The sequence below is a fragment of the Cryptomeria japonica genome, chromosome 5, assembly GCF_030272615.1.
Source record: "Cryptomeria japonica chromosome 5, Sugi_1.0, whole genome shotgun sequence".
In the NCBI taxonomy this organism is placed as follows: domain Eukaryota; kingdom Viridiplantae; phylum Streptophyta; class Pinopsida; order Cupressales; family Cupressaceae; genus Cryptomeria; species Cryptomeria japonica.
The window spans coordinates 927,177,049-927,202,234 of NC_081409.1; the positions used below are offsets into that span (position 1 = coordinate 927,177,049).

The 25,186-nt window shown below is 33.5% G+C and overlaps 1 protein-coding gene across 1 annotated transcript in view; it reads right to left on the reverse strand.

Annotated features, from left to right (window-relative positions):
• Positions 1 to 10,158: 10,158 nt before the first annotated feature.
• The window catches only part of LOC131037398 (BTB/POZ domain-containing protein POB1-like), a 68,624-nt gene continuing 53,596 nt past the window's right edge, over positions 10,159 to 25,186 (reverse strand). The window contains exons 3-7 of the mRNA XM_059221223.1: positions 12,049 to 12,214; positions 11,804 to 11,922; positions 11,530 to 11,593; positions 11,160 to 11,436; positions 10,159 to 10,954 (exon numbers count right to left, since the gene is read on the reverse strand). Coding sequence (XP_059077206.1) covers positions 10,159 to 10,954; positions 11,160 to 11,436; positions 11,530 to 11,593; positions 11,804 to 11,922; positions 12,049 to 12,214 — 1,422 coding nt within the window. The remainder of the gene's footprint in view (positions 10,955 to 11,159; positions 11,437 to 11,529; positions 11,594 to 11,803; positions 11,923 to 12,048; positions 12,215 to 25,186) is intronic.

Sequence of the window (25,186 nt, forward strand, 5' to 3'; positions counted from 1 at the left end):
GCTTGTGGATAGAATCACCGATTGAGGCAATCCACGTGAGAGATCATGGATAGAATCACCGACTGAGGCAATCCACATAAGAGCTTGTGGATAGAATCACCAACAAAGGTAATCCACATGAGAGCTTGTGGATAGAATCGCTGACTAAGGCAATCCATGTAAGAGCTTGTGGATAGAATCGCTGACTGAGGCAATCCACATGAGAGCTCATGGATAGAATCACTGACTGAGGCAATCCACTTAATAGCTTGTGGATAGAATCGTCGACTGAGGCAATCCATGTGAGAGCTCATGGAGAGAATCGCTGACTGAGGCAATCCACATAAGAGCTTGTGGATAGAATCGCTAACTGAGGCAATCCACGTGAGAGCTCATGGATAGAATCACCGACTGAGGCAATCCACGTAAGAGCTTGTGGATAGAATCATCGACTGAGGGAATCCACGTGAGAGCTCATGGATAGAATCGTCGACTGAGGCAATCCACATGAGAGCTCATGGATAGAATCGCCGACTGAGGCAATCCACACAAGAGCTTATGGATAGAATCACCGATAGAGGTAGTCCATGCAAGAGCTTTTAAATAGAATCACCAATGGAGGCAAATTCACACCTTGAGACTATGGTTGATACAAATACTCCCCTGTGATGAGCATGATATGGTTGATGCAAATACTCCCAATATCATGAGATGATATTTTTGAGTTATGGTGAATATCATGTGCCTTGATATTCTTGTTTATACCATACTTCCTGATATCATAGTGAGATAATATTTTCTTTATTCCATAATTAATCTAGACTTAGTGCATTTGCATTGATTTTATCTTCCCTAGCTAAGAGGGAGGGTTAATTATTTTTTCTGTAGCTATGGTGAGGGCCATAAGTGTTGACATGGGAGATCACTACACATTCTATCTGATCATCCTCCCTAGCTAAGAGGGAGTGTTAATGTTTGTAGCTTTAGTCAAATGATCATTTAGAATACATATAATATATGTTGACTAATAATAATATATTATTATGTTATATTATTATATTATTATTAATCATATAAAATTTAATATTCAATATTAATCTATTATATTATTCTAAATTAATAATTGATTGATGAAACATTATAATATTGATTAAATTATTATAGTTAAAGGAGAGACATGTCCGTTCAAGGACATGCCTCTCCAAAGGATTATATATAGTATAATGTTATTCAATTTGAGAACACATATAATTCTAAGAATGCAAGTATCAGACTGAATCAGATATATACATTAAAATACATCTAATAAAACCTCAGAAAATCAACAGAAAAGGCTGCAGAAGGAAGCTCTTCTGAATCTGACTTGAAACCAAAGTCTCTTCAACAAGAGAAGGGTAAGTCACCTATCGAGAGTGATAGATCTATCAAGAGATCCCTAAGAAAATCCAAATCTCCTTAGAAATCTGGTGGTAGCAAAAGTCCACAAAGGTATAAACCCGATTTTTCCAAAGTTTTTTTGAACTATGCTACTAGTGGTAATACAATAAGTAGCATATCGAATGCTTTTCCTTGTTCTTTTTGTGGCATGGATAACCATTGTGTTGCCAAGTGTCAAAAATGGAAGGAACTATATAGGAAGGTCTTGTCTATCAACGGAGAAACAAGACAAGAAGACCATCATTCCCATCAAAAAAAGGAGAATGGCAAGAAGGATTCAAAGACAAAGAACCTTTGCACTTATTGCAACAAAGGTGAACATTAGGAAGCTAAGTGTTGGAAACTCCATCCGGAACTTTGTCTAAAAAAGGACAAGAAGATTGAAGATGATTCTTCACCAGTAAATATATGGCAATTGAAGAGGCTCATGTATGTGAGCAAAACCTCTTCACTCATGTCTACAAAGGTGGAAAAAGCAAGTGATTTGAAGCATGGAAATGAAGTAGTTGCATGTAAGCCTAATTATCATGTGTTTCAGGAAACATCGACACTGCAACATGAAAAATTGTCATGGGAACCTGTTAAGAGGATTAAAAATATTGATAACTCATTTTCATTGATATCCTTGTATTTGTTAATGTTGCTAATGTGTTGTACATGGGTAGTAGGTAGAAAAATAAATGCAAAAGGATGTGGGAAAATGTAAATGGGTAACAATATGATTTCAATTGTCATAATTATTCTTGTACAAAGCAAGTGCACAAAACAAGGTGGATAGATACTAGACAAGTGGGGAGGTGTTTCCCTCAATTGGTATTTGATTAAGAAGCTTTTGGAGGTCCAAAAGCCTCTTTCAAACCCTTAAAAAAAATACGGACCAACAAAAGTGACATGTGGCACCCCTAAGGTCGTGATAAATGTGGATTGGTGAATTTGAACCCTTAACCTCTTCCTTCTAAATTTCTCTCCTCACCATTAGACAACAATATTTTCTCTATTGCTAAAAGGGCATGGGAAATACTCAAACAATATGTCGTGGGAATTAGAGGGCTTTGAAGATTCAAAATGCTAACCTCCTCTCTTCGCTTTATTTAATATCTTTATATCAATAAAATATAAAGATATTAAATAAAATGAGTATAAATAAATAATAAAAAATAAATAGGATATGTGTATAAAATTGGAAAAGAAAATAAAAAAATTGAAAATAAATCAAATTATAATATATTAAAACTTGGCAAGAAAGCCACCTAATAAAATGAATGGAAAATAAATAAAATTTTCCTATGCCATTGACCCTTGAAATGAAATCATAGATAAAAGAAAATAATAAGAGCCAAAAAGGAAAGAAGGCATTTTAGTTTTGCAATTTATTCATGAACAAGAAAACTCTCATTTATAAAAAGAGGGCCACAAGTCCAGATAGAAGTCATTTGCAGGTCTAGAGGAAGTCGTGCCATTAAAACAACATTGCATGCATGCTTGAAGGGACATTTCAAGGTCACAAGTAGGAAAAATTAAGGGTGGTCGACCATTATTAAAAACCCTATGACACCCTTGACTGGAACATAATACATTAGAGAGAGAAGAAAATTTGTGGAAGCCTTGATAGAGGTGTGGGAAGAAAAGAAGGGATTTTAAGAGAGCATTCTTGTAGTTGGACATGGTTTTGGTGCGATTTGAAGGTGTTGCATAGATCACACTAGCATTTGTGGGTCAAGGGTATTGTTAAAAAGAGCAGGTTCTATTTCTCTTGCTCATTCTTTTATTTATTGGGGAAAAAATACAATAAAATAAAAATATGCACTTGAAACTCTGATAATTGTAGAGCTTGTTGTTATTTTCTTAGCTTTTAATATAGATTATATTCTCCAATTTGAAGGGGCTTCCATACTTAACCAATTTGCAAACTGGACCAACATAACCTTGCCTAGAAACTATGTTAGAATTTTAATATTTTCTTGGCAAAGGTTTATTTGTATTATGTTTGGGATATTCTTGTTGGTGTTTCCAGCTGATGGTTCCAAGAATCCTCTATGAGTAGCCAATATCAATCTTCAAGGTGTTGGATCAGTGGACCAACTAATAGAATAGTAACTAGGGATAAGGGACTAATCGATTTCTCTACACTTGAGGCTTTGTTGAACATAGGTGGGTATCCCTTTTATAGTACTCTTATGATGATTTCAATCTCCTTTAGTACTATCATAGATATATTTTCAGCCTATTGAGTGAATCAAAAAATATTAAAACTTATTGGATACGACTTTTATCCTTGTATATATACTTTGAATCACTATGAGAATCAATTCTTTCTCTTATTTCCAAAAAACTAAAAAAACAAAACATAAAGTAAATATAAAGATTAATGATTTTTCTTGATTTTCATTACCATAGTTAGCAACATCATTATGTGACTAGTGCCTCATCCATTGGGATAGATGAACCATTGTTACAATTTAAGATATGCATGGTTTACAACTTCATCTACTTGATATGACTAATATTTGATATTGATCATAGCATAAGTGAATTTCCTAATTGCATCCGAACCAAATTTCTTCTCTACTAAAATCTTAATGACTTGAAATAAGAAATTCAATCTTCTACTTTAGAAGAAGCTTAAATCTATTCAAATTCAACAACATAGTGTAGAAACCTAAACCAAAAATCCTTGATCCATTGATTCATATAAGATTCAGTAAAACAAATAGAGAGAACAACTTGGAAATCATTGACTTGATTTCAAGATATTTATATAACCGTAAATTACTTATGCATATAGTTTGTAAAAAGACTACAAATAGGACATGAAATTGGTTACAATACTAGCTTCCAAAACTATGAACTTTTTCTATATTTTTTCACCCTTGGTGAAAAAGCTCTCTTACAATGTTCAAAAAAAAAATTCTATATGGACCTAGAGACTTGACACAAGGCCTTGAATATCCACTTATAGAAAAAATTAAGGATGCAACAAACTTTAGGCCTTTTACAACTTCAAAAACTAGGTGACCACTTGACAGAAAAAAAAGACAAACAACTTTTTAGATTTTTTGACAAGGATAGACATTCTCCTTCGCTCTACAAGTGGTAGTTGTTGTATATAATTTGAAGCTCTCCTTTTATTTGCACAAACTTTCTTATCACCCTAAGGAATAAATAAACTTGGAGACTTATTGAATGCTCACAGACAAAGAGCAACTTGCCAAATCCCTTTGAAAGATATGAATTAAACAAAGAGATCATAATCTTAAATTCTCTAAGAATGTCAGAAACTAGCCACCTTATTAGAAATAATATCCTTTTATGCATATCAAATTTTAATTTTATGTGATTCCTTGTGTTGACATGCCCATGCCGATTACAACTTTCAATGTAGGTTTAGATGGTGTAATCGGTCAAGAGACGAAGTTTAAATCTTGACCATTAATCAGAAAATATCAACAGCCACTGGGAGAATTTAGATCTCTTTTGATCAAGTATCAACTGCTACTATGGACAACTCAAGAGCTTCACCGTCAACCTAACTTCTTTCTCTATCTGAAAATGTGTTAGCATATCACAAGCTCATGAGCCACTAAAAGTACTAGCCTTGACCATTGTGATGATGCGCCTTGACATTTTAATAAACTTCAATGGTCCATCACAACATCGCAAGGTTAATAGGTAGTTGAACTTTCGCTGTTGCATAACCATGCTTTCTATTAATTAAATAGATTTTGATTTATTCATTTATCCTTTTCTATCCTTTCCCTATTGAAATAAATATTTTTAATTATTTAAATTATCCTTTCCCTAAATTAAATAAATATTTTATTTATTTAATTGGCTCCACCTCTTCTATTAAATAATTATTAATTAATTAATTATCTTTTTCTCTCCATGACACTTGTCATTCACCTCTTAATTTACCTTTAGCAAACTCTCTAATATTTTCATATTTTCAATACCTACCCTTTAATCCTACTCAACCCTTTATCCCTCCACCTCTTAATCCTATCCCTCTATTTCTAAGGTACTCTCTATATAATACGATCCTTGCATCCTTATTAATCCATAAGATCCCTAATAATTCAATCAATCAATGTGTATGTGACCTTTCATAATGATCACTCAAGCATCTACACAACCACAATTCGTTCTTTGTTGAGCTCTTTTGCACAATACAAAATATGAGAGCAACCATATCAAGCAAGATCAATGGAGATAAAATCCTAAGGAGCATGTGAATAGTATAATCTTTTAATATTTTATGTTTTTTCATGTTTTTAGGTTCTTCATTGGTGTATGGTGGATTTAATTGTAGAACTAGGGTTTTATGTGGTTGGATCTTTGTTTAATTTTACAATGTTTTGAATCTCCAATTCCATCATATATATTTTGGCACACTCGGTAGGACATGGATTTCTATTAGATCTATGTTTTTGCAGGTTTTTCTAACCCTATATTGTTGATTTGTAAAAAAAATTGAGACTTTGTGCAGCTAGGGTTTTGGACACAAGATTAGGGTTTTGTAATGATTTGATCAAATCTCACAAGAGGCTACAATTTTTTTCAAAAAACTTTGTTTTTCCGGTTGGAAATGGTATCAAGAATGTTCAATTCAAAATTCATATTTTTTGGAGCAATTTTGAATTATTTATGATTTTTCATAAAAATAAATAAATTTGGGTGTAAATTAGCAAATTTTTCATATTTTCTTGTATTTATGAAAAGACCTTGGAATTATAGAGAGATTATTTCCTTTTTTATTTTAATTTTGATGCAAAATATTTCATGAAGAACCGAATCTTTAAAAATTAGGGTTCTGCAATGATTTGATCATATCTCACAAATAGCTAAGAATTTTCGCACAAATTTGTTTTGCAGGTTGGAAATGGTGTCAGGAGTGTTGAGTCTGAAAATAAGATTTTTTGGATCAATTTTGAATTATTTATGATTTTTCACAAAAGAATTAATTTTGCTAGTAAATTAGTAAATTTTTCAAATTTTCTTATATTTCTAGAAAGATAATAGAATTATAGAGGGGGTTTGTTCTTTGTTTTTTTAATTTTGATTGAAAATAATTCATGAAGAGTCAGATCTTTAAAAATTATGGTTAAATATTAGATTTTATTTTGCTTTTATCCTAACCCTTGTGGCCTAACAAAGTGGTGCAGTTGTTTTTATTGTTTTGTCGAAGGCCCCTTTTCACATTTTGTTTTGGGATTTTTAAAATTAACCTAACAAGTTTTCTTGTAGGTTAGGGTAATCATTGAAACTACTAATCATTGGCTTGCAAGGGTAATTTAGATATGTGCTTTTCTTTTTTCTAGTTTAATTAGGCTGACATGGTTTTCATTGACCACTTCTTTGTTTGTTGAAGGGTAAATGAAATTTGTTTGAAGTTTCTTGTATTTTTGGCACATTTTTGTTTAGAACCCTAAGATAATAACAAAAGTATCATCTCCCCTCGCCTTCCATTGGATATTGGATGTAAGAGAAATTGTTATTGTCTTTAGAGGGCCTGCCTCCCATCTTGTGAGAGGGAACGACCCAAGCAATACTTTGTTTCAATCCTCTATATAAATGGTAATCATTTAAACTACTAATCATTTACGTGCAAGGGTAATTTACATGTGTGTATGTCTTTTTTCTAGTTTAATTAGGCTGACATGGTTCTCATTGATTGTTTCTTTGTTTGTTGAAGGGTAAATGAAATTTTTTGAAGTTTCTTGTGCTTTTGGTACATTTTTGTTTAGAACCCTAAGATAATAAAAAAAGTATCATCTCCCCTCGCCTTCCATTGGACATTGGATGTAAGAAAAATTTTTATTGTCTTTAGAGGGCCTATCTCCCATCTTGTGAGAGGGAACAATCCAAGCAGTACTTTGTTTCAATCCTCTATATAAATAATTGTGGTTTTTGACAAAAGTCATTTATCACGTAGTGTTGATATGTTATACCGATGAATTTGTCTCCTCTAGTATCCTTGTGATGCATAAAACTGAAAAGGGATGGGAGGCCTTTTAATTGAGAAAACGGCCACATGTATAGCCACCAATATACTCTGAAACATTGAGTAGACACCATTGTTTTTAGTGGCCCATAAACCATTTTTTCTTGCTGGTGTGGGAGGTTGAACCTTTGAAGTTGTCCCACATTTCTACTACTCATTATCGAGACAAATGTCTCTCAGTTCTTAAGATCTCTAGATCTTTGGGGTATGAGATTTTGGTGTGCCCAAGAAATGAGTGTAGTGCAAGGGAGAGCCATTTCAACCAAGTCTCTTTTTGTTTGCTTTGTTTCAATATTTGGAGAAATCTGAGTGGAGACTCAACAAGTAGTATCCTCTTTCCAAGCCTATGTTGTGCATGCTTTCTAGTGTTTTCTATTGTGTTGAGACCTATGAAAATTGGGCTATTTTATCCTATAGAATATACACATCACGCTTCTTTATGGACAACAACACCTTTATACTTTGTGTCTTCTTGTTTGTCATGTTTTCTTACCACAAAAAAATTAAATATTGAGATCTGGTCACTTATCAACAACTTCAAAATTTGGACATAACTGAGAATTACATTGCAACTTTGGAACTACGTATTTGGACTGGAAAACTATGTATAAGAGATATTATGACATGTCTGTGACTTTATAAGAACATCTATGTTTCTAAGATTATAAGAGCTTCCAAGGCTGATTCCATAGGATTCCATTTAGGTCAACCATGATTTGGTTACATCTTTCATTCACTTTTAGACATTTTAAAATCTCATTTTCAATCCCTCATTCACATCTTTCAACGTCAAAAGATTGTTTAGTAGTCCCTATCCTATCTTGCAAACACATCACATACACTTCTAGATGGTTCCCACATTAGATTTATCATCTTGGGTAACATTTGGACATCTCTAGTTAAGGTCAACTTACGTCACCAGAAGTATATCATCTCCTAGGAAGCCACACCTTTCTTAGATCATCACATTTATCTTGGAATAACATTTTGGGACATTTCAAGTCAACCCTAGATTCATTATCCATTCCACAACCCTCTTTTTCTTCCATAGTCTTCATATTTCTTCCATTCTCCATTTTAGCCAAGGTTATTTCACAATTGAAACCCAATCACAATGGTCTAGAAGACAAGTCGAAGAATATCTCTAAACATGAATACATTTGAGTTTTATGAGGAAGAATTTAACAACCCATGATCCTTTGAAAATCGCAATGTAGTCTCTATTTCATGAAGACAATACAGGCATTGGCCTCTCTTCTTGGTGGAGTTTTTTTCTCAAAAGGGTTTCTACATGTAAATCTTGTGTTGTGAGATGTTGTTCTTGTGTTGTTGATTTATAGTTTTTTATTCCTAACATCTTATGGTGAAATAATGTTTCTTTATGTGACATTTTATGATCATCTAAGATAGTTTTATTAAACATGTTAAAATGGTGGTTTCCAGCATAATAGAGAAGATGAATATCTCCATGGTTTTCTATATTAAGACAACTTAATTTTTTAGATTTGCATACAATCATAGGTTTTCATTCGGAATAGTCTAAGCATTGAATCTCATCAATAATTTTATTGGATTAGAGATTTCCAACAATTTCAAGAAATTTTGCCAACACGCTCTCCCCCACTTTGACATTAACAACAAAGGGCAAAAATATTTGTTTGACAAAAACTAATGCTATACATGCACTCCCCCTAACAAGATGCATCAATTCAAAATTCTTCCAGATGGAGATCCTAAACAAAACTAATAATGTATAGAAAAATCTTCAGCAGTTTATCCAATGCTACAAAGAATGTATAACCAGGTTTATTTCTAACATTTCTAGAAGTTAATTAAACCTTGAGCCAAATAAATGAATTGGTTAGGAATCTTAATTATTGTAAATATACTTCATCTCTCTATACTTTTTTTCTAGGTGATGTGGTCTCTATAAACAACATTTGAAAACTTTCAAGTGAAGATTAATTCTTAGATCAAGCTCATTGCTTCACTCAATGATGGTGAATCAAGAATACAAATGAGAGGTGGCCATTCAATATGCCTAGGATAATGATGTAAGCAAGTGATGTAATTATGGTGGTACTATAATGCTCTCATATACATTCTCCCATGATAATCCTAAGCGATTCAAATAAATTAGGCTTAGTCCTTAAATATGTCACTCTAGCATGCATTTAAAATAATTTACACTTTAGTCATTCAATAATGACAAGTAAAAGAAAGAAATATGGATCCATTTTGAGAAATTCAATTTATATCATACAGGTTTATACCCACATATGTAGAATTAACCTAGATAAATCACACATGCATAGATCTTAACTATGTTCAAGTGAATGACCATGTTGATAAATATATTTTAATATTATGAAAAAGTGAAAATGTGACTAGACTAAGGTAAAATTATATGTCAAACTGTATGACTACTCAATACATAAAGATCAATCTAATCACCTATTAGAAAATATACAACAATACATAATAATATAATTTTTATTTAATAATCACACGTATATATTTAATTTTTGTATTCTATATTTTTCAACAAACATAACTAAATCATTCAAGCTATAAATATAATCATGGCTACGAAATCTAACCCAAATAAAATAGTAATTATATTATTGACAAGGTGTAATCCTTTTGAGAAAATATTGTATTTCACTTGAGGGTAAAAGAACATATATGCAATTTTGAGCGTGAAATAGGTGATACAGTACATCATACCATGGACCAAAAAACTACGTCCTCAGAATAAGCAAAATACGCAAGTAGAGAACATTGTCTATAAAGTATGAATTTTTGTCAGATACGAATTCTGACCAATTCATACCGAGGAGGTCTGGAGGACCAACCATCTTTTTATAACGCAAATTCTCAGTGGCACGGGACCTCATGACAAAGTTACATGAAGGATTTAAACGACAAGAAAATATATACTCCATAGTAATCTCAGCGTTGCTTGCCATTTGAACGCATAGTCCAAAGGAGATAGGCAAACCTACCTTATTCATTGGAGTAAAAGCTTTAAGAAGAAATAATTTGTCTCCAAAGTAGATAAGTTGAGATACTAAAGAATCAGGTTTATCACGTAGTTTTAAGCATTCATCTCTTTTGATATTCCAGAATATCATGCACTCCTTGCGAGGTGTATTAATCTTCACAATTCTGATAGGTTTATTAATGTAAGATCGTTCACAAAACATCTCATGGTGAAATTCTTGTGAGCTGTGACTCTTCCTTCTATATGGAGCTTCTTCTTTGTAAAGAAGTGCCTCCAAAATTAGTTTCAATGTACCCACACAATCAATATCTTTACTTGAAAAGATTTCTTTCAGCTTCTCTTCAGACAGGTAGGGCAAACGTAACAAGAATATTAGCTTCTTGTTCAACACTTCTCTCCTTTCAACATCATCTGAATAATTCTTTCTAGTCCACTCCATAACAAAATCATAAAGGATATCTTCTGATCTAACTTGCAGTTCATCACTAGACAAAATTTCTTGAAGGATGGGCAAAGATATTTCTCCCTCAAAGCTGTAACATTTTCAGTATTGAACATTGAGAGTTGGATCTAAGATCTTGCTTAAACTATGAAGGAAAACCAATTAACAATTAAAATGAATATTGATAGAGGTGCATGCAATGCTTTAAGAATAAGATGAAACAATTTTAATGTTGGTGTATAACACTGAATAAAATGTATTTACTTGTTAAAATTGTTTCTTCCAATAAAACTCACCCTTGCATCATCATAAAGTTCTTGACAAGAAATCTTTTTGCAGTAATTATCAATGGTTGAACTGCATCAACCATACGAATGTTGGAAGGGAGGCCCAGAAAAAGTAATGCATTTTCTACTGTTATTGGCGGGCTCAAGGCATCGATGCAGTAATGAACACATGATGCAACCTCAAATTTGTTGGCAACCATCAACACATCCAACAATGCAATTGTTGTCTCAGTTTTGAGTTTTCCACAGTACATAAAGTTTAGTAGATCCATGAAGGCCTCTCCTTCTGCAATCACCCAAATGTTTCTATATGTTAAAAATTTGAACACCAGTCTAATTGCCTACTGTTTCAGAGAAAGCAGCATCTAAGTAAACATACCTGCACTACTCAAATGAAGAGTGATAACTGTTTGCTTCGATCCAACTGTACCATTTGAAAAAAGCTTCATTTCACAAGAAAGATATCGATTATCGATTATCGATTAGTAGAAGGTATTTTCCGAAGTGTGTCAATTCAACTAAGTAGCTTTTGAGTGGAATTCATTAACCAATACCATAAAAATGATTTTTTTAATTTGCACACATTTTAACTTAAAGAAAAGTATACAGTTGAAAAAGTGTTGCACATAAACAAGAAGATGAAGTATTCTTACATTGTAGAAATATGGGCTTTTTGCAGCTAATATTGCTGAGCTGACATGCACATTAATGACTTTGGCTGAGGAAAAGCAATCCATCTTGGTAGTAAAATTATTTCCATTCGCGTCAGTTTCTTTCAACCACAGAAATCAAACAAAATATATTGAAGAGCTTATCCAAATAGAATTCAAGATGTATTGATATGTTAAATTGGTTTTATGCTATTGAAGAGAAAAACATACCAAGTTCAAGGACTTACCATCTGAAGATGTCTGGAAAGGGTCTTTGAATAGAGCAGGTATTGAATTGGGTGAAAAGTATTGTCTATCATAAATAACGTCAGACATGATCTCTATTCGCAGTAAACGGTCAGAAAAGGCCATATTGTCGAAGGCGAAGGAGAAGTCTTCTTCTGTTGCCATTATCTGAACAATTAATGAAGTTAATTAAGAGCGTTATCACACAGTTCGCTGTAGCTTGTTGGAGTTTAATACTGTGTATTTTTGGGCTTCTTTTTTCGGTGAAACTCAAAATGCTAATTGGGTAGAGAATTTCAGAGTCTTTATAGAAGCTTGAATTGCACCTCTAAGCACAAAGGATGCGTCGGTGATAGCTCTTGTAGTTTCTTCATGAAAAAATTTTCTTCTATTTTGAAAAATCAAATAACAGATATAATCGGTGTTTTATATCTTCTACAAAATGTCGGATGTCTCTAAGAAAAGGCTTTGATTGTGTTGATTACACATTACTTTTATAGTTTTGTGGTATGCTTATTCAAAATGTATATGTTACGTAATTCTTGTTGATAATTGATGCTGCTCTAGCATGCAGTTAGATTAGTTTAGTTAATAGTTTTTTGTTTATTCATGCAAATAAAGCATGTACTCCAACATGCATTAATCCTAGGACTATTTTTAGTTTTGTTTTTTGCATGAGTGTGTTTTTTAGTAAATAAAGCATGCTGTGCATGCACTTATTGTATTCTTAATTTAGGGAGTAGTTTGTTTTTTTTTAGTTTGAGAGCCTTAGTAGCTTTCCATGCAAAGCTAGGAATATATTTAGAACTACAATTATTATTTATTCTTCTAGACTGCAAATTCTTTATATATACAGCCTCTATGTAATTTTTTAATTAAGCTTCAATAAAGATATTGGTTTTTTCTTCTTTTTGTTGTTATTGTTTGCTAATCAGTTGGTTCAGAGAGGATAGGTCAGGTTCAAAATTCTACAAGTGGTATCAGAGCAGGCAAAATTGTTTTGGGTTAAAATTTTATTGTTGGAATTTAGCCAAAGTTAATCATGTCGAATTCTAACAATATGCCCGTTCCAGAATTTGATGGGAATGATTATGATTATTGGTGCAGTAAGATGCTGACCTTTTTGATTGGAAAAGATTTGTGGGAGATTATTGAATCAGGTTATGAAGAGCCAACTGATTGGAATGCCCTTACAGCCAATGAAAGAACAGCAAGAAAGGAAGCAAGGAAAAAGAATGCTCAAGCTTTGTTTCACATTCAGATAGCTCTTGATAAGAGTCTATTTCCAAGAATATCAGGAGCAACAACTGCCAAAGATGCCTAGAAGACTCTACAAGAAGCTTACCAGGGTAGTGATCAAGTTAAAGTGGTCAAGCTTCAGACATTGAAGCGAGACTTTGAGAATTTAAAGATGCAAGAAGCTGAAAGTATAAGTGATTATTGTGTCAGAGTCAAAGATGTGGTCAATAAAATGGCTACACTTGGGGAAATTGTAAGCAATGAAGTTTTGATTAAAAAAGGTGTTGAGATCTTTGACACCCAGATGGAATCATGTAGCAATAATCATAGAAGAAAGCAAGGATTTGACAAAACTACAGTTTGATCAACTGGTTGGATCCCTAATGTCTCATGAAGAAAGATTGAAAGATTCTTTTGAAGGTGTAGAGAAAGTGTTTTCCTCTAACTTGTTAATCACAAAAAATGAAGATGCAAGCAGCAGTAGTGCCCAAATCAATCAAGGCCAAGGTAAAGGACAAAGCCAAAATTATTCAAGAGGAAGAGGTAGAGGTGGTTCAAGAGGAAGAGGTGGTTCCAAAGGAAGAGGTAGAGGCAGATTTGATAAGAGAAATGTTCAATGTTACCATTGTAACAGGTATGGCCACTTTGAAAGAGAATGCAGATTGAAAGAAGGTAAAAGTGCTAACTATGCTCAAGAAAGTAGTGAGAATCCTCCTGATCACTTATTTTTATCTTATGCAAAGGGTGAAAATACTAGTAAAGATGTTTGGTACCTAGATTCTGGATGCTCTAACCATATGACAGGGAATGAGAAGTTGTTCTCAACAAAGGATGGAAGTTTCAAATCCAAGATCCAGCTTGGTGATGATAAATCATTGGAGGTTGCTGCCAAAGGAGCTATGGAGGTCCAAACAAAAGAAGGTATAAAGAGTACTCATGATATTTATTATACTCCACAATTGAAGCACAATTTGTTAAGTGTTGGGCAGCTATGTGAGAAAAATTATAAAGTAGCCTTTGAGAATAAGACTTGTACTATCTATGATAAGAATAAGGATAATAGGGTGATCACTGTTATTCCTATGACGAGGAAATAGGATGTTCCCCTTGAGGTTTGGTGAACATAACAACAATTTGGCAAATATGGCTTATGAGGATTCAAGTTGGTTATAGCATCTCAGGTATGGGCATTTAAATTTTCATAGTTTGAAGTTTCTAACCTCACATGCATTAGTTTCTGGTTTGCCCAAGGTTGAGGAACACAAGGAGGTTTGTGAAGGTTGTGCTAAAGGAAAGCATGCAAGGGAAAAGTTTCCAAAGGGCAATGCATGGAGGGGCTCATCACCCACTTCAGCTTGTTCATTTAGATATATGTGATCATATGCAGACTAAGAGTTTGGGTAAGTCATCATATTTCATCACTTTTATTGATGATTACTAACAAAGTTGTTGGGTATATTTTTTGAAGGCCAAAGATGAAGCTTTGGATACATTCGAGAAGTTTAAAGCCCTTGTGGAAAATGAGAAAGGGTGCAAGATCAAATGTTTAAGGATTGATCATGGAGGAGAGTTTTTCTCAAAGGCTTTCCAAAGTTATTGTGATTTTAATGGCATCAAGAGGCAACTTACTACTACATACACACCTCAACAGAATGAAGAAGCTGAAAGGAAGAATCGTACTGTGGTTGAAATGGCAAGGTGCATGTTACAAACCAAGGGATTGAGCAATTCTTATTGGGGAGATGCAGTTGCTACAACGGTATACATCCTCAACCATAGCCCCACTAGTGCACTAGAAAAGATGACTCCTTATGAAGCTTGGTATGGTAAAAGGCCTAATGTTAATCATTTCAAAGTTTTGGGTTGTTTGGCTTATGTGCATGTACCTGATCAGAATAGACAGAAGTTAGATGCAAAGAGTGAGTCATGTATTTTTATTGGGTATAGTGAGAAAAGCAAGGCTTATAGATTGTATAATCTCCTCACTAACAAGCTTATTGTCTCAAGAGATGTGATTTTTTATGAAGGGGGAGTTTATGGTCATAAAAAAGGCCATGTTGAGAAGCGAAAATCTATTTTGAATGATGATATAATTGCTGATATTGATCATGAGCAGCCAACTAATGTTTCTGTATCTAGTGGTTTAACTCCACCAAGCAATCCTTCATCAAGTTCTTTAGTACCAAGTTCAAGTCCAGCTTCTTCTCCAAGTTCTACAAGGAAGGTAAGGAGATTGAGTGATATCTACCAGAAGAGTGGAAATCAAGTACATGAAGAAAACTCAATAGGTGAGACAGTGAATTTTTCTTTATTAGCCAAGGCTGATTTTGAACTATCATGTTTTGAAGATGCATGTACTAATGAGGTTTGGGTGAAAGCCATGGAAGAAGAGATGGATTCCATTCACAAGAATGACACTTGGGAGTTAATAGAACTTCCACATGACAAAAAAAGGATTGGCACCAATTGGGTCTACAAGACCAAATTTAACAGCAATGGGAGTGTTGAAAGACATAAGGCAAGATTAGTTGCTAAAGGCTTCACACAGAAGTATGGAATTGACTATGAAGAGACATTTGCACTAGTAGCAAGATAAGAGACCATAAGAATGCTGATTTCACTAGCAACTCAGAAGAAGTGGAGCATACATCATATGGACGTGAAAAGTGCCTTCTTGAATGGGTACTTAGAAGAGGAAGTACATGTGGAGCAGCCACAAGGTTTTGAAGTGGAAGGAAAAGATAATTATGTCTACAAGTTGAAGAAGGCTTTGTATGGCCTCAAGCAAGCACCAAGAGCGTGGTATGCCAGGATTGATGGATACTTTCAGGAGAATGGCTTCCAGAGAAGTAAGAGTGATCCTACCCTTTACTACAAACAAGAAGGTACTAATATTCTCATCATAAGTTTGTATGTTGATGATCTTTTGTATATGGGTAGTAGTTCTAAGATGAAAGATGAATTCAAAGCTGCTATGATGAAAGAATTTGAGATGAAAGATCTTGGTCTAATGAAATATTTTCTAGGAATGGAGGTTTATCAAAGTAAGGATGAGATTTTCATTTGTCAAATAAAGTATGCACAGGATATGCTGAAGAAATTTAATATGACTGATTGTAACCTTGCCTCCACTCCAAGTGCTCATGGAGATTTGTTATGTCGAGATGATGGTGTTGATTTAGTTGATGAGACAGCTTATAGAAGTATTGTGGAGACCTTGATGTTTCTAATCCACATGAGGCCTGATATTGCCTATTCAGTTTCACTTGTTTCAAGGTATATGACAAATCCATCTGAAATACATATGAAGGCAGCCAAGAGGATTTTGAGGTATGTGAAAGGGAATTTAAGTTTTGGTATTCATTACTACTCTTCTGAAAAGTTCAATCTAGTAGGCTTTAGTGATTCAGATTGGGGAGGTAGTATGGATGACCGTAAATCTACATCTAGAAATTGTTTTTCTTTTGGTTCTGGTTTGATTACCTGGAGCTCGAAAAAGCAAAGTATTGTTTCTCTCTCATCTACAGAAGTAGAGTATGTTGCAATTACCTCAGCAGGTACACAAGCTCTTTAGCTCAGAAAATTTTTAGAAGAAATTGGAGAAAAACAAATTCATCCTACAGTGATATATTGTGACAATGTGAGTGCTATCAAGTTAGCTAAGAATTTGCTTCATCACAGCAGAACAAAGCATTTTGATTTGAAATATCAGTTCATATGAGATTTGGTGCAGAAAAAGGATGTCGAATTGAAGCACATCAACACCCAGGATCAGCTAGCAAATATATTCACCAAAGCAGTTGCGAAAGCTCAGTTTACAGCACTACGAGATAAGATTGCCAACCCTCTCAGCATCAAGGGGGAGTATGTTGATAACTGATGCTGCTCTAGCATGCAGCTAGATTAGTTTAGTTAATAGTTTTTTGTTTATTCATGCAAATAAAGCATGTACTCCAACATGCATTAATCCTTAGGACTATTTTTATTTTTGTTTTTTGCATGAGTTTGTTTTTTAGTAAATAAAGCATGTTGTACATGCACTTATTGTATTCTTAATTTAGGGAGTAGTTTTCTTTTTTTTAGTTTGAGATCCTTAGTAGCTTTCCATGTAAAGCTAGGAATATATTTAGAACTACAGTTATTATTTATTCTTCTAGACTACAAATTCTTTATATATACAGCCTCTATGTAATTTTTTAATTAAGTTTGAATAAAGATATTGGTTTTTTCTTCTTTTTGTTGTTATTGTTTGCTAATCAATTGGTTCAAAGAGGATAGGTCAGGTTCAAAATTCTACAATTCTACTCTCTTTTAACCGCAATTTGGTCTTAGGTTTAACAAATGCTATGCAATAGTTACTATTTTTCTTGTAATTTTATGTTATTGAAAGAATTTAGTTATTGGAATTCAAGTGAGTTTTTAAGACCCATTTTATAGACTGATTAATTATTATTGTAAATGAGAATTGTAATATTGAATAAAATATAAGTTATTGATGATCAAGTGATTTTTGAGTAGAGTGTCTTTGTATATTATTATTTTTTATTATAAATTAAAGTTTTAATAAGTTTAATAGTTTCTAAGATTTTTGCAAACTCCATATAAGATTGCATTTAATTCTTGCTAGTTATTTAATAGTTTTTTTTTATCAACAAAGGAAAATCCAAGATTTGTATTAATAATGCATTTAAACTTTTACAAAAAAATGACTTGAAAGAGTTTTAGCATGGTTATGAGAGATAACCATACAAAAAATATAAATTCAACTTCTAGATGTGGGTGGGATTCGTTTGATCGCAAGGAGGGGCGCTTGCTTTCTAATTTTGGTTTCCCATGAGGGTGGGTCTACCTCGCATTCTCCAGCAAGCTTGTGGCTGCCCGCTCGTGGCGGGAAGCTACCTAATCGATCTTGCTAGTAGTCATATGCTTGTCTCAAAGATTAAGCCATGCATGTCTAAGTATGAACTATTTTAGACTGTGAAACTGCAGATGGCTCATTAAATCACTTATAGTTTCTTTGATGGTACTTTGCTACTCGTATAACTCTAGTAATTCTAGAGCTTATATGTGCACCAAATCCCAACTCTTGGAAGGGATACATTTATTAGATAAAAGGTCGGTGCGGGCTTGCCCGCTACTTTGATGATTCATGATAACTCGATGGATCGCACACCCTTTGTGTTGGCGACGCTTCATTCAAATTTTTGCCCTATCAACTTTCAATGGTAGGATAGAGGCCTACCATGGTGGTGATGGATGTCGGAGAATTAGGGTTCATTCCAGAGAGGGAGCTTGAGAAATGACTACTACATCCAAGGAAGGCAGCAAGCGCACAAATTACCCAATCCTGACATAGGGAGGTAGTGACAATAAATAACAATAATGGGCTCATCAAGTCTAGCAATTGGAATGAGTACAATCTAAATCCCTTAATGAGGATCCATTAGAGGGCAAGTTTGGTGCTAGCAACCGTGGTAATTCTAGCTCCAATAGTGTATATTTAAGTTGTTGTAGTTAAAAAGCTCATAGTTGGACCTTGGGTCGTCACGGTCGGTCCGCCTACTTGGTGTGCATTTCCCCTCATGTCCCTTCTATCAGCGGTGTCTTCCTGACCTTAATTGGTCGGGTCTTGGTTCTGAAACCATCACTTTGAAAAAATTAGAGTGCGCAAAGATAGTTATTTAATAGTTAAAATTACATTTAAAAGTAAAAAGTGAAGGAGGTTGTCTTTGGGGGTCTTGAAAATTCCTTTCACTTTTTTCTTTTGAGCATTTTTCAGTTTTTCTTTCTTTCTTTCTTTGTGAGAGATTGCATTGCATTGTAATTGTGAATATTTACCTAACATAGCCTTGTTGAGACCTATATTGCATAATAATTTCACTCTCCAAGTTGCACTTAAGGCGGGGTATTGGTGTGATTGTGGTTTAATTCCACTCATGCTTCTTAAGTTTACTTAGGTAGAATTTTAGAATATCTTTTTAATGGGGCTACATCTCATTATTAGATATTTGTCACGTAGCACAATATTTTGTGTATAGTCCATTTATGTTTTGTTGTGTGTAGCTAGATAGAAATTGCTCATACCTCATCATATTTTTATTATTTATATGGGGTGTTTATACATTTTGTATCATCTTAATTCATTTATTCACATATTGGTGAAATAACATCTATAGTTTACTTATCTCTACATTGGGAAGGATAAAACTACAAACAAAACAACCTTCTTAATGCAAATTGGAGAAACTTGTTGATGTTATTTCACCAATGTGTAAATAATTGAATTGAGATAATGCTAAATTTACAAACCCCCCATATAAAAAAAAATGTGTGATGGGGTATGAGCAACCACTATGTCTAACTACCTAGAAAAAAAAATTAAATGCACTATGCACAATATTAAATACTACATAACAAATATCCAATAATGGGATGTGGCCCCATTATAAAGATATTCTAGAATGCCACCTAAGTAAACTTAAGATGTATGAGTGGAATAAAACCACATTCACACCAACAAAATGTTTTAGGGGTTGTTTGGGGGTTTGCCTTAGTTAAACCCTTATTTCAGTCTTTCAATCTCCTTGAAAAATAAATATAAAAAGATATAGAAAATATTGTGCATGATCTATTCTAAGTTCATCTAGATAAAAGAACAATAACTAAAATGAATGAGAAAGGATGTGGTAATCCCAAGGTGCTTGGAGGCATAAAGAGAAGAATTTCTTGTAATAAGAAAAATAAAATTGAAAAATATCTACAAAATAATATGAAGAGAATAAGAGAACTATAAATATTATTGCGAGACTATTGTAGAGAGATACAAGAAGCTATAGAGAGTTGCATGAGCTTTAGAGAGAAAGAGATAAGATAAATGGTGTCCAAATGGAAGATATATTCAAAGAAAAAAGAGGAGATAAGAGGAAGAGGTTGATGAATCATTTGGAATGATTTTGAGTTATTTTCACTAACTTGAGAAGGTGACAAGTAGAAAAATTCTTGAAAATGTCATTAAACAACAAATTCACCAAACACTAGCTTCATGTCCAGACATACACACTAAGCACTAGTATTCAAACAATTCACACTAGAAAATGATGGAAGATAAAATAAACATAGGGCTAACAAGAAAGTGACACAAATATGTAACTACAAGAGAGAAGGCCTAATCACCTTGAGAAGGAGAAAGGTTGATGAAAGTGTTGAAATCAGCCTACAAAAATACTAAGGGAACGAATACCAAAGTTGACACAAAATATAGATAAAATTTAAAGAGTATGCAATTTACAATACGACAACAATAAAAATGAGATGTAACATTAATAGTACTATCCATAAATAGGAGTTTAATATCATAGTCAATATTGAACATTGCACAACTAGTTTTGTTGTTGTTTTTGGGTTTCAATTGAGGAAAGAATATTTGTAATCTTGATCTAGAAAAATTGAATTTGTATTTAAAATATAGCATTAGGATTTTTAGTATTAACTATTTAATTAATTATAGGATAAAAATCTTAGATGATGATGTAGTGTTCAACCTTTCTAAGCAATGTTCAAGATGTTGTATGTAACTTAGTTTTAAAATGTGGGCATGAGTGGATTATTGATAAGGATTACATTGGAAATGTTGTTTATGTAAAAAGAGGACAAAATAGTAGAGTTGAAGGATGGATGAGAATAGGAAAATGAGGGCGAAACGTTCAATTCATTAGTAGTTGCATTATGGTAATAAAATACTAAACCCTCTAATGGGATGTTTACTTGGAGTAAAAGAAGAGGCGAGAAAGATTCTATCTCTAAGAGACTAGATATATTTATGGTTTGTAGCTTTTAGGTTGGCAACAATTGGTATACTAATTCATAAATTCTAGAATGGAGGGGTTTTGATAACTATTTAATCAAATTATCTGCTACATTGTGTTGGTACCTCCAAGAGACCTTCATTTCAACCTATGTGATTGAGGAAGCTTTCACTACATGATCTCATGGTTGGTTGGTGGAGAGAGGGCAAACTTGAGCATGCGACTGCAATGTACACTTTTGTGAAAAGATTGCAGTTTGTTAAATATCAACTCAAAAAGTGGAACAAGGCCTTCTTTAGGAATATTTTTGCAGCCAAGGCCACAACTCATAGCAGGTTGGACTCTATTGCAGCAAAACAAATATTTTCATCCTTTCAAGGAATTTATTAGCAAGGAATATTTAGCAATGAAATAGTTTAATGAATGGGAGTTGAGGGGTGAAAATTTTTGGAAGAAAAAATCTCAGGTTGAGGCTCTAGGAAGGGGATAAAAAACACCTTTTTCTTTAATTTAGTTAATGCTTTAGAAGACATGGAAACATTATCTCATCCCTTAGATCAACATATGGTGTCCAACTTGTTTCTATGCATGATATCTCTATGGAGGCTTATCAACCCTATCTGTTTAGATGAATTTGAAGGGACTATGTTTTTTTTAGTCCTTTTTATTAAGGATAAAGCGCTAATGCATATAGATTATATTAATTATAATAAATATATACAAAGAGTTCATGGAGAATAAGAAAAAACCAAAAACACATAGAGAGTCTAGCTCCATTTGTGAGCCCTAAACTGAAAACTTAACTAATGGAATAGAAACTTGACCAAAACAAAGATTAAGAGAGCATGCCTATTACATTTCCCAATCCTATTGAAGAATTGATTGGAACATTATAAAGATTATACCCGAAGAAAGGAAAGTATCTGTATGTAACCTGATTGGAACATTATAAAGATTATACCTGAAGAAACGAAAGTATCCTAGTCTATATGGTTTCCCAATTGAATTCTTTTAGGAATTTTGGGATGTTATTAAATTTGATTTGTTGGAGATGGTGCTTGAATCTCAAAATAACAAATATATGTTAAAGATACAAATGCTACTTTTAAGATTCTCATTCCAAAGAAAGAGGGGTCTAACTTGTTGGACCTATTTAGGCTAATAGCTTGATGTAATGTTGTCTGTAAGATTATTTCAAACATAATAGAAAAGAGACCTAAATTTTTCCTTAGCATGGTTATTTTTCAAGAATGGTGAGGCTTTATGGGAGGTAGGGAAATCATGTATGGAGTGGCCATAGCTTTCGAGGATATTCATTCCATGGAGACCTGCAGGGAAAAATCAAAGTTTATAAAATTGGACATGGCCAAAGCTTGTAACCGACTTAAATATTTTTCCATCCAAAAAGTTCTCTTGGCTTTTGGTTTTGACATGGATTTGGTTAAGTGGACAAAGAGTTGTGTCATGTTTCTCTCCTACTCTATTATAATTAGTGAGTCTTCTGAGTTATTTACTGCTTCGAGATGCCTAAGGAAAGGGCGATCTTCTCTTTCCTTATCTATTAATTATCATGGATAAACATTTGGGGAGGCTTCTAAAATCCCATGTGAGTCAAGGGCTCATTTATGGATGGAATTGGAATACCAACACATCGTCACACTCTCAACTACAATTTATGGATGATATTTCTTTATTACAAGTTACCAAGATTAGAGAAGCTTTAATTTGATATGGGATTTAGATATATTTCTTGCATGTTCAAGCCAAAAAAATTAATGAGAAAAATTCTTGTATATACTTTTTCAATACTCATCCTCTTATTCAATCTAGGATTGTTCGCATCATATGCTTTTAGATAGAGTATCTTCCTTGTTTGTATTTGGGCATTTTTTGGGGAGATTTAATCAATTATACAAATATTTCATTATTTTCCCAATTACCAATGATATGGTTCTGTGTTGGCGCTTCCTTCTTTGGCAATTTACATGGATTTATTTGGCAGATCTGAGGATGGGTGTTGGTTACGGAAGCGTCTATTCTGGTTTCAAAAAGGATGAATCTGTCAGACTAACAATGACGTGTTATGCAATCTTAGCCATCCAATCGAAAATCTACAGTTAAAAAGATGGAACTAACATCGCATGGTAGTCGTGCTATATGCCATTTTGGAGCCGGAATAGATGCGGCCGTTGGTTACCTTGTTTTACAAGATTCAGCTCTAGGTATTTCTTCAGATCATTTTTTTCTATCCAAGGTCTCTGTTTAATTAGCAGGTGCTTTATTTTATGTCCGTTTTGATCCTTTGCAAAGTCCATTTGGTATTCTTCTTGGTGCATTCAATGGAATGATCGCTCGGTGTATCTGTTGGGAGATTTGATTGATTATGATTATTTGCCTAAAAATTTTATGGTCTTTTTGTTGGTTGATATTAATTTCTACCACCACCTAACAAACGAATGTAGACAAACTCTGCATTTAAAATGGGACTATAATGGATTCTGGAGAATACCAAAGACCTCTATAAAAGAGGCATTATGTAATGGTTTGATTATCACGTGGCAAGATGATCAAGTGATCACAAGTAATGAAATCTATTTTTTATGTACCGTAGCACAAAGTTCGTTCTATGTGTATTGTTATTTATTGCTCCATCGACCCCTACAAAGTGGTATCAGAGCCAACGGTAGTTGATCCTACTTGGAGAGCTAGACAAATGTGGTGTGACCCTAAGGGAGTATGAGGAGTGTTCAACACCTGAGGAAGATCTGTTACTGAGGTTCATGGCAATTGTTGGCCAGAGAAAGAAGAATACCTGCCGCAGAAGCAAAGCAAGTTGTTAAGGAAGTCAAGATCCGAGGCAAGAAGTGTGGAGTAATGCCTCTTGAGGAGAACGACACTATGCCAGGCAGGAGGATGAGATCATTGTGATTAGTGTGTTGCTAAGGTGTTTCCAATGGGCTGCCAGATTATTTTAGAAGAGGAATTAAAGAGTGTTCAGATTACAGAGAAGTTACTGTTGATCACTGTTTCCAAGAAGAGAACCGTTGATCAAAGGAAATAGCCAACTAGGGATGTTTGTGGATCTAAAGTGATAAAAGGAAATCAAAGAAGGTGAGTTCATGGAGGTTGTAGTGTGCAGATCGGTTCCTATCAAAAAACTTTAAAGCAAGCTAGTGTTGTTGAACATGTAAGCTAGTATTTTCGCTATTCGATTTGGTGAATATTGAGTTGTATGTGGGTTTTTTTTGTGGATCTGATTTCCCTTGGAAGCGGAGGAACTATGATTTATCAAGTTCTTAGATTTTTATTGTGTCTTTGTGTGAATGTTACTGTGATGAAGCATATGTCGTCTCATTCCTAAGCTCTCTGAATGAATGCGTTTTGAGTGTTGAGAGCATATTGTTGTGTGGAACATTTGAACTACTGTTTTGGCATTTGGCTTATGAGAAATTTGTTGATTAAGGTATTGAGGATTTTTTTTTTTTTTTAATTTTCAATGGGAAAATTAGGCAAACGAGTGTTGAAGGAAAATATAAATCTAATTTTTGAGATAGATCTTTTAAAAGATGAATTAATAGAAGTGAAGAAAAGTAAAGTACGGATACAAGTAAAATAATATAAACTTTCAAATGAAATTAATGATTATAAAGAGAAAATTGAAGAGCTAGAGGAAAAGTTAAAGTGGTTGGAAGAAGAACATGTTTTGGAAATGAAGAGATTGATTAAATTTGATGAGAAGAATAAAGAGTTAGAAGAAAAATTAAAGTTGTTTGATGAGGTTAAGAAAAAGAATGAAGATTTGGAAGAAAATTTTAAGAGATTAGAAGAACAAAATAATTTACAATTGAAGGAAATCAAAACATTGAAAGATGAGAATGATTGTTTGAAGTCTAGGGCATTAATATGTGATGTTTCATGTGTAGTACAGAGGATTTGAATTTATCATTTGATAAGTGTGTTTTTGCTGACGAAGTTTGTGATAAATATTGTCAAAAACTAAATCATGATGTTATTAGATGTAATGATAATGAAATGAATGTTGGTTTGAATCTCATGAAAAAAACTGGGATATAAAGGTAAAGGCTTAGGCAAGCAT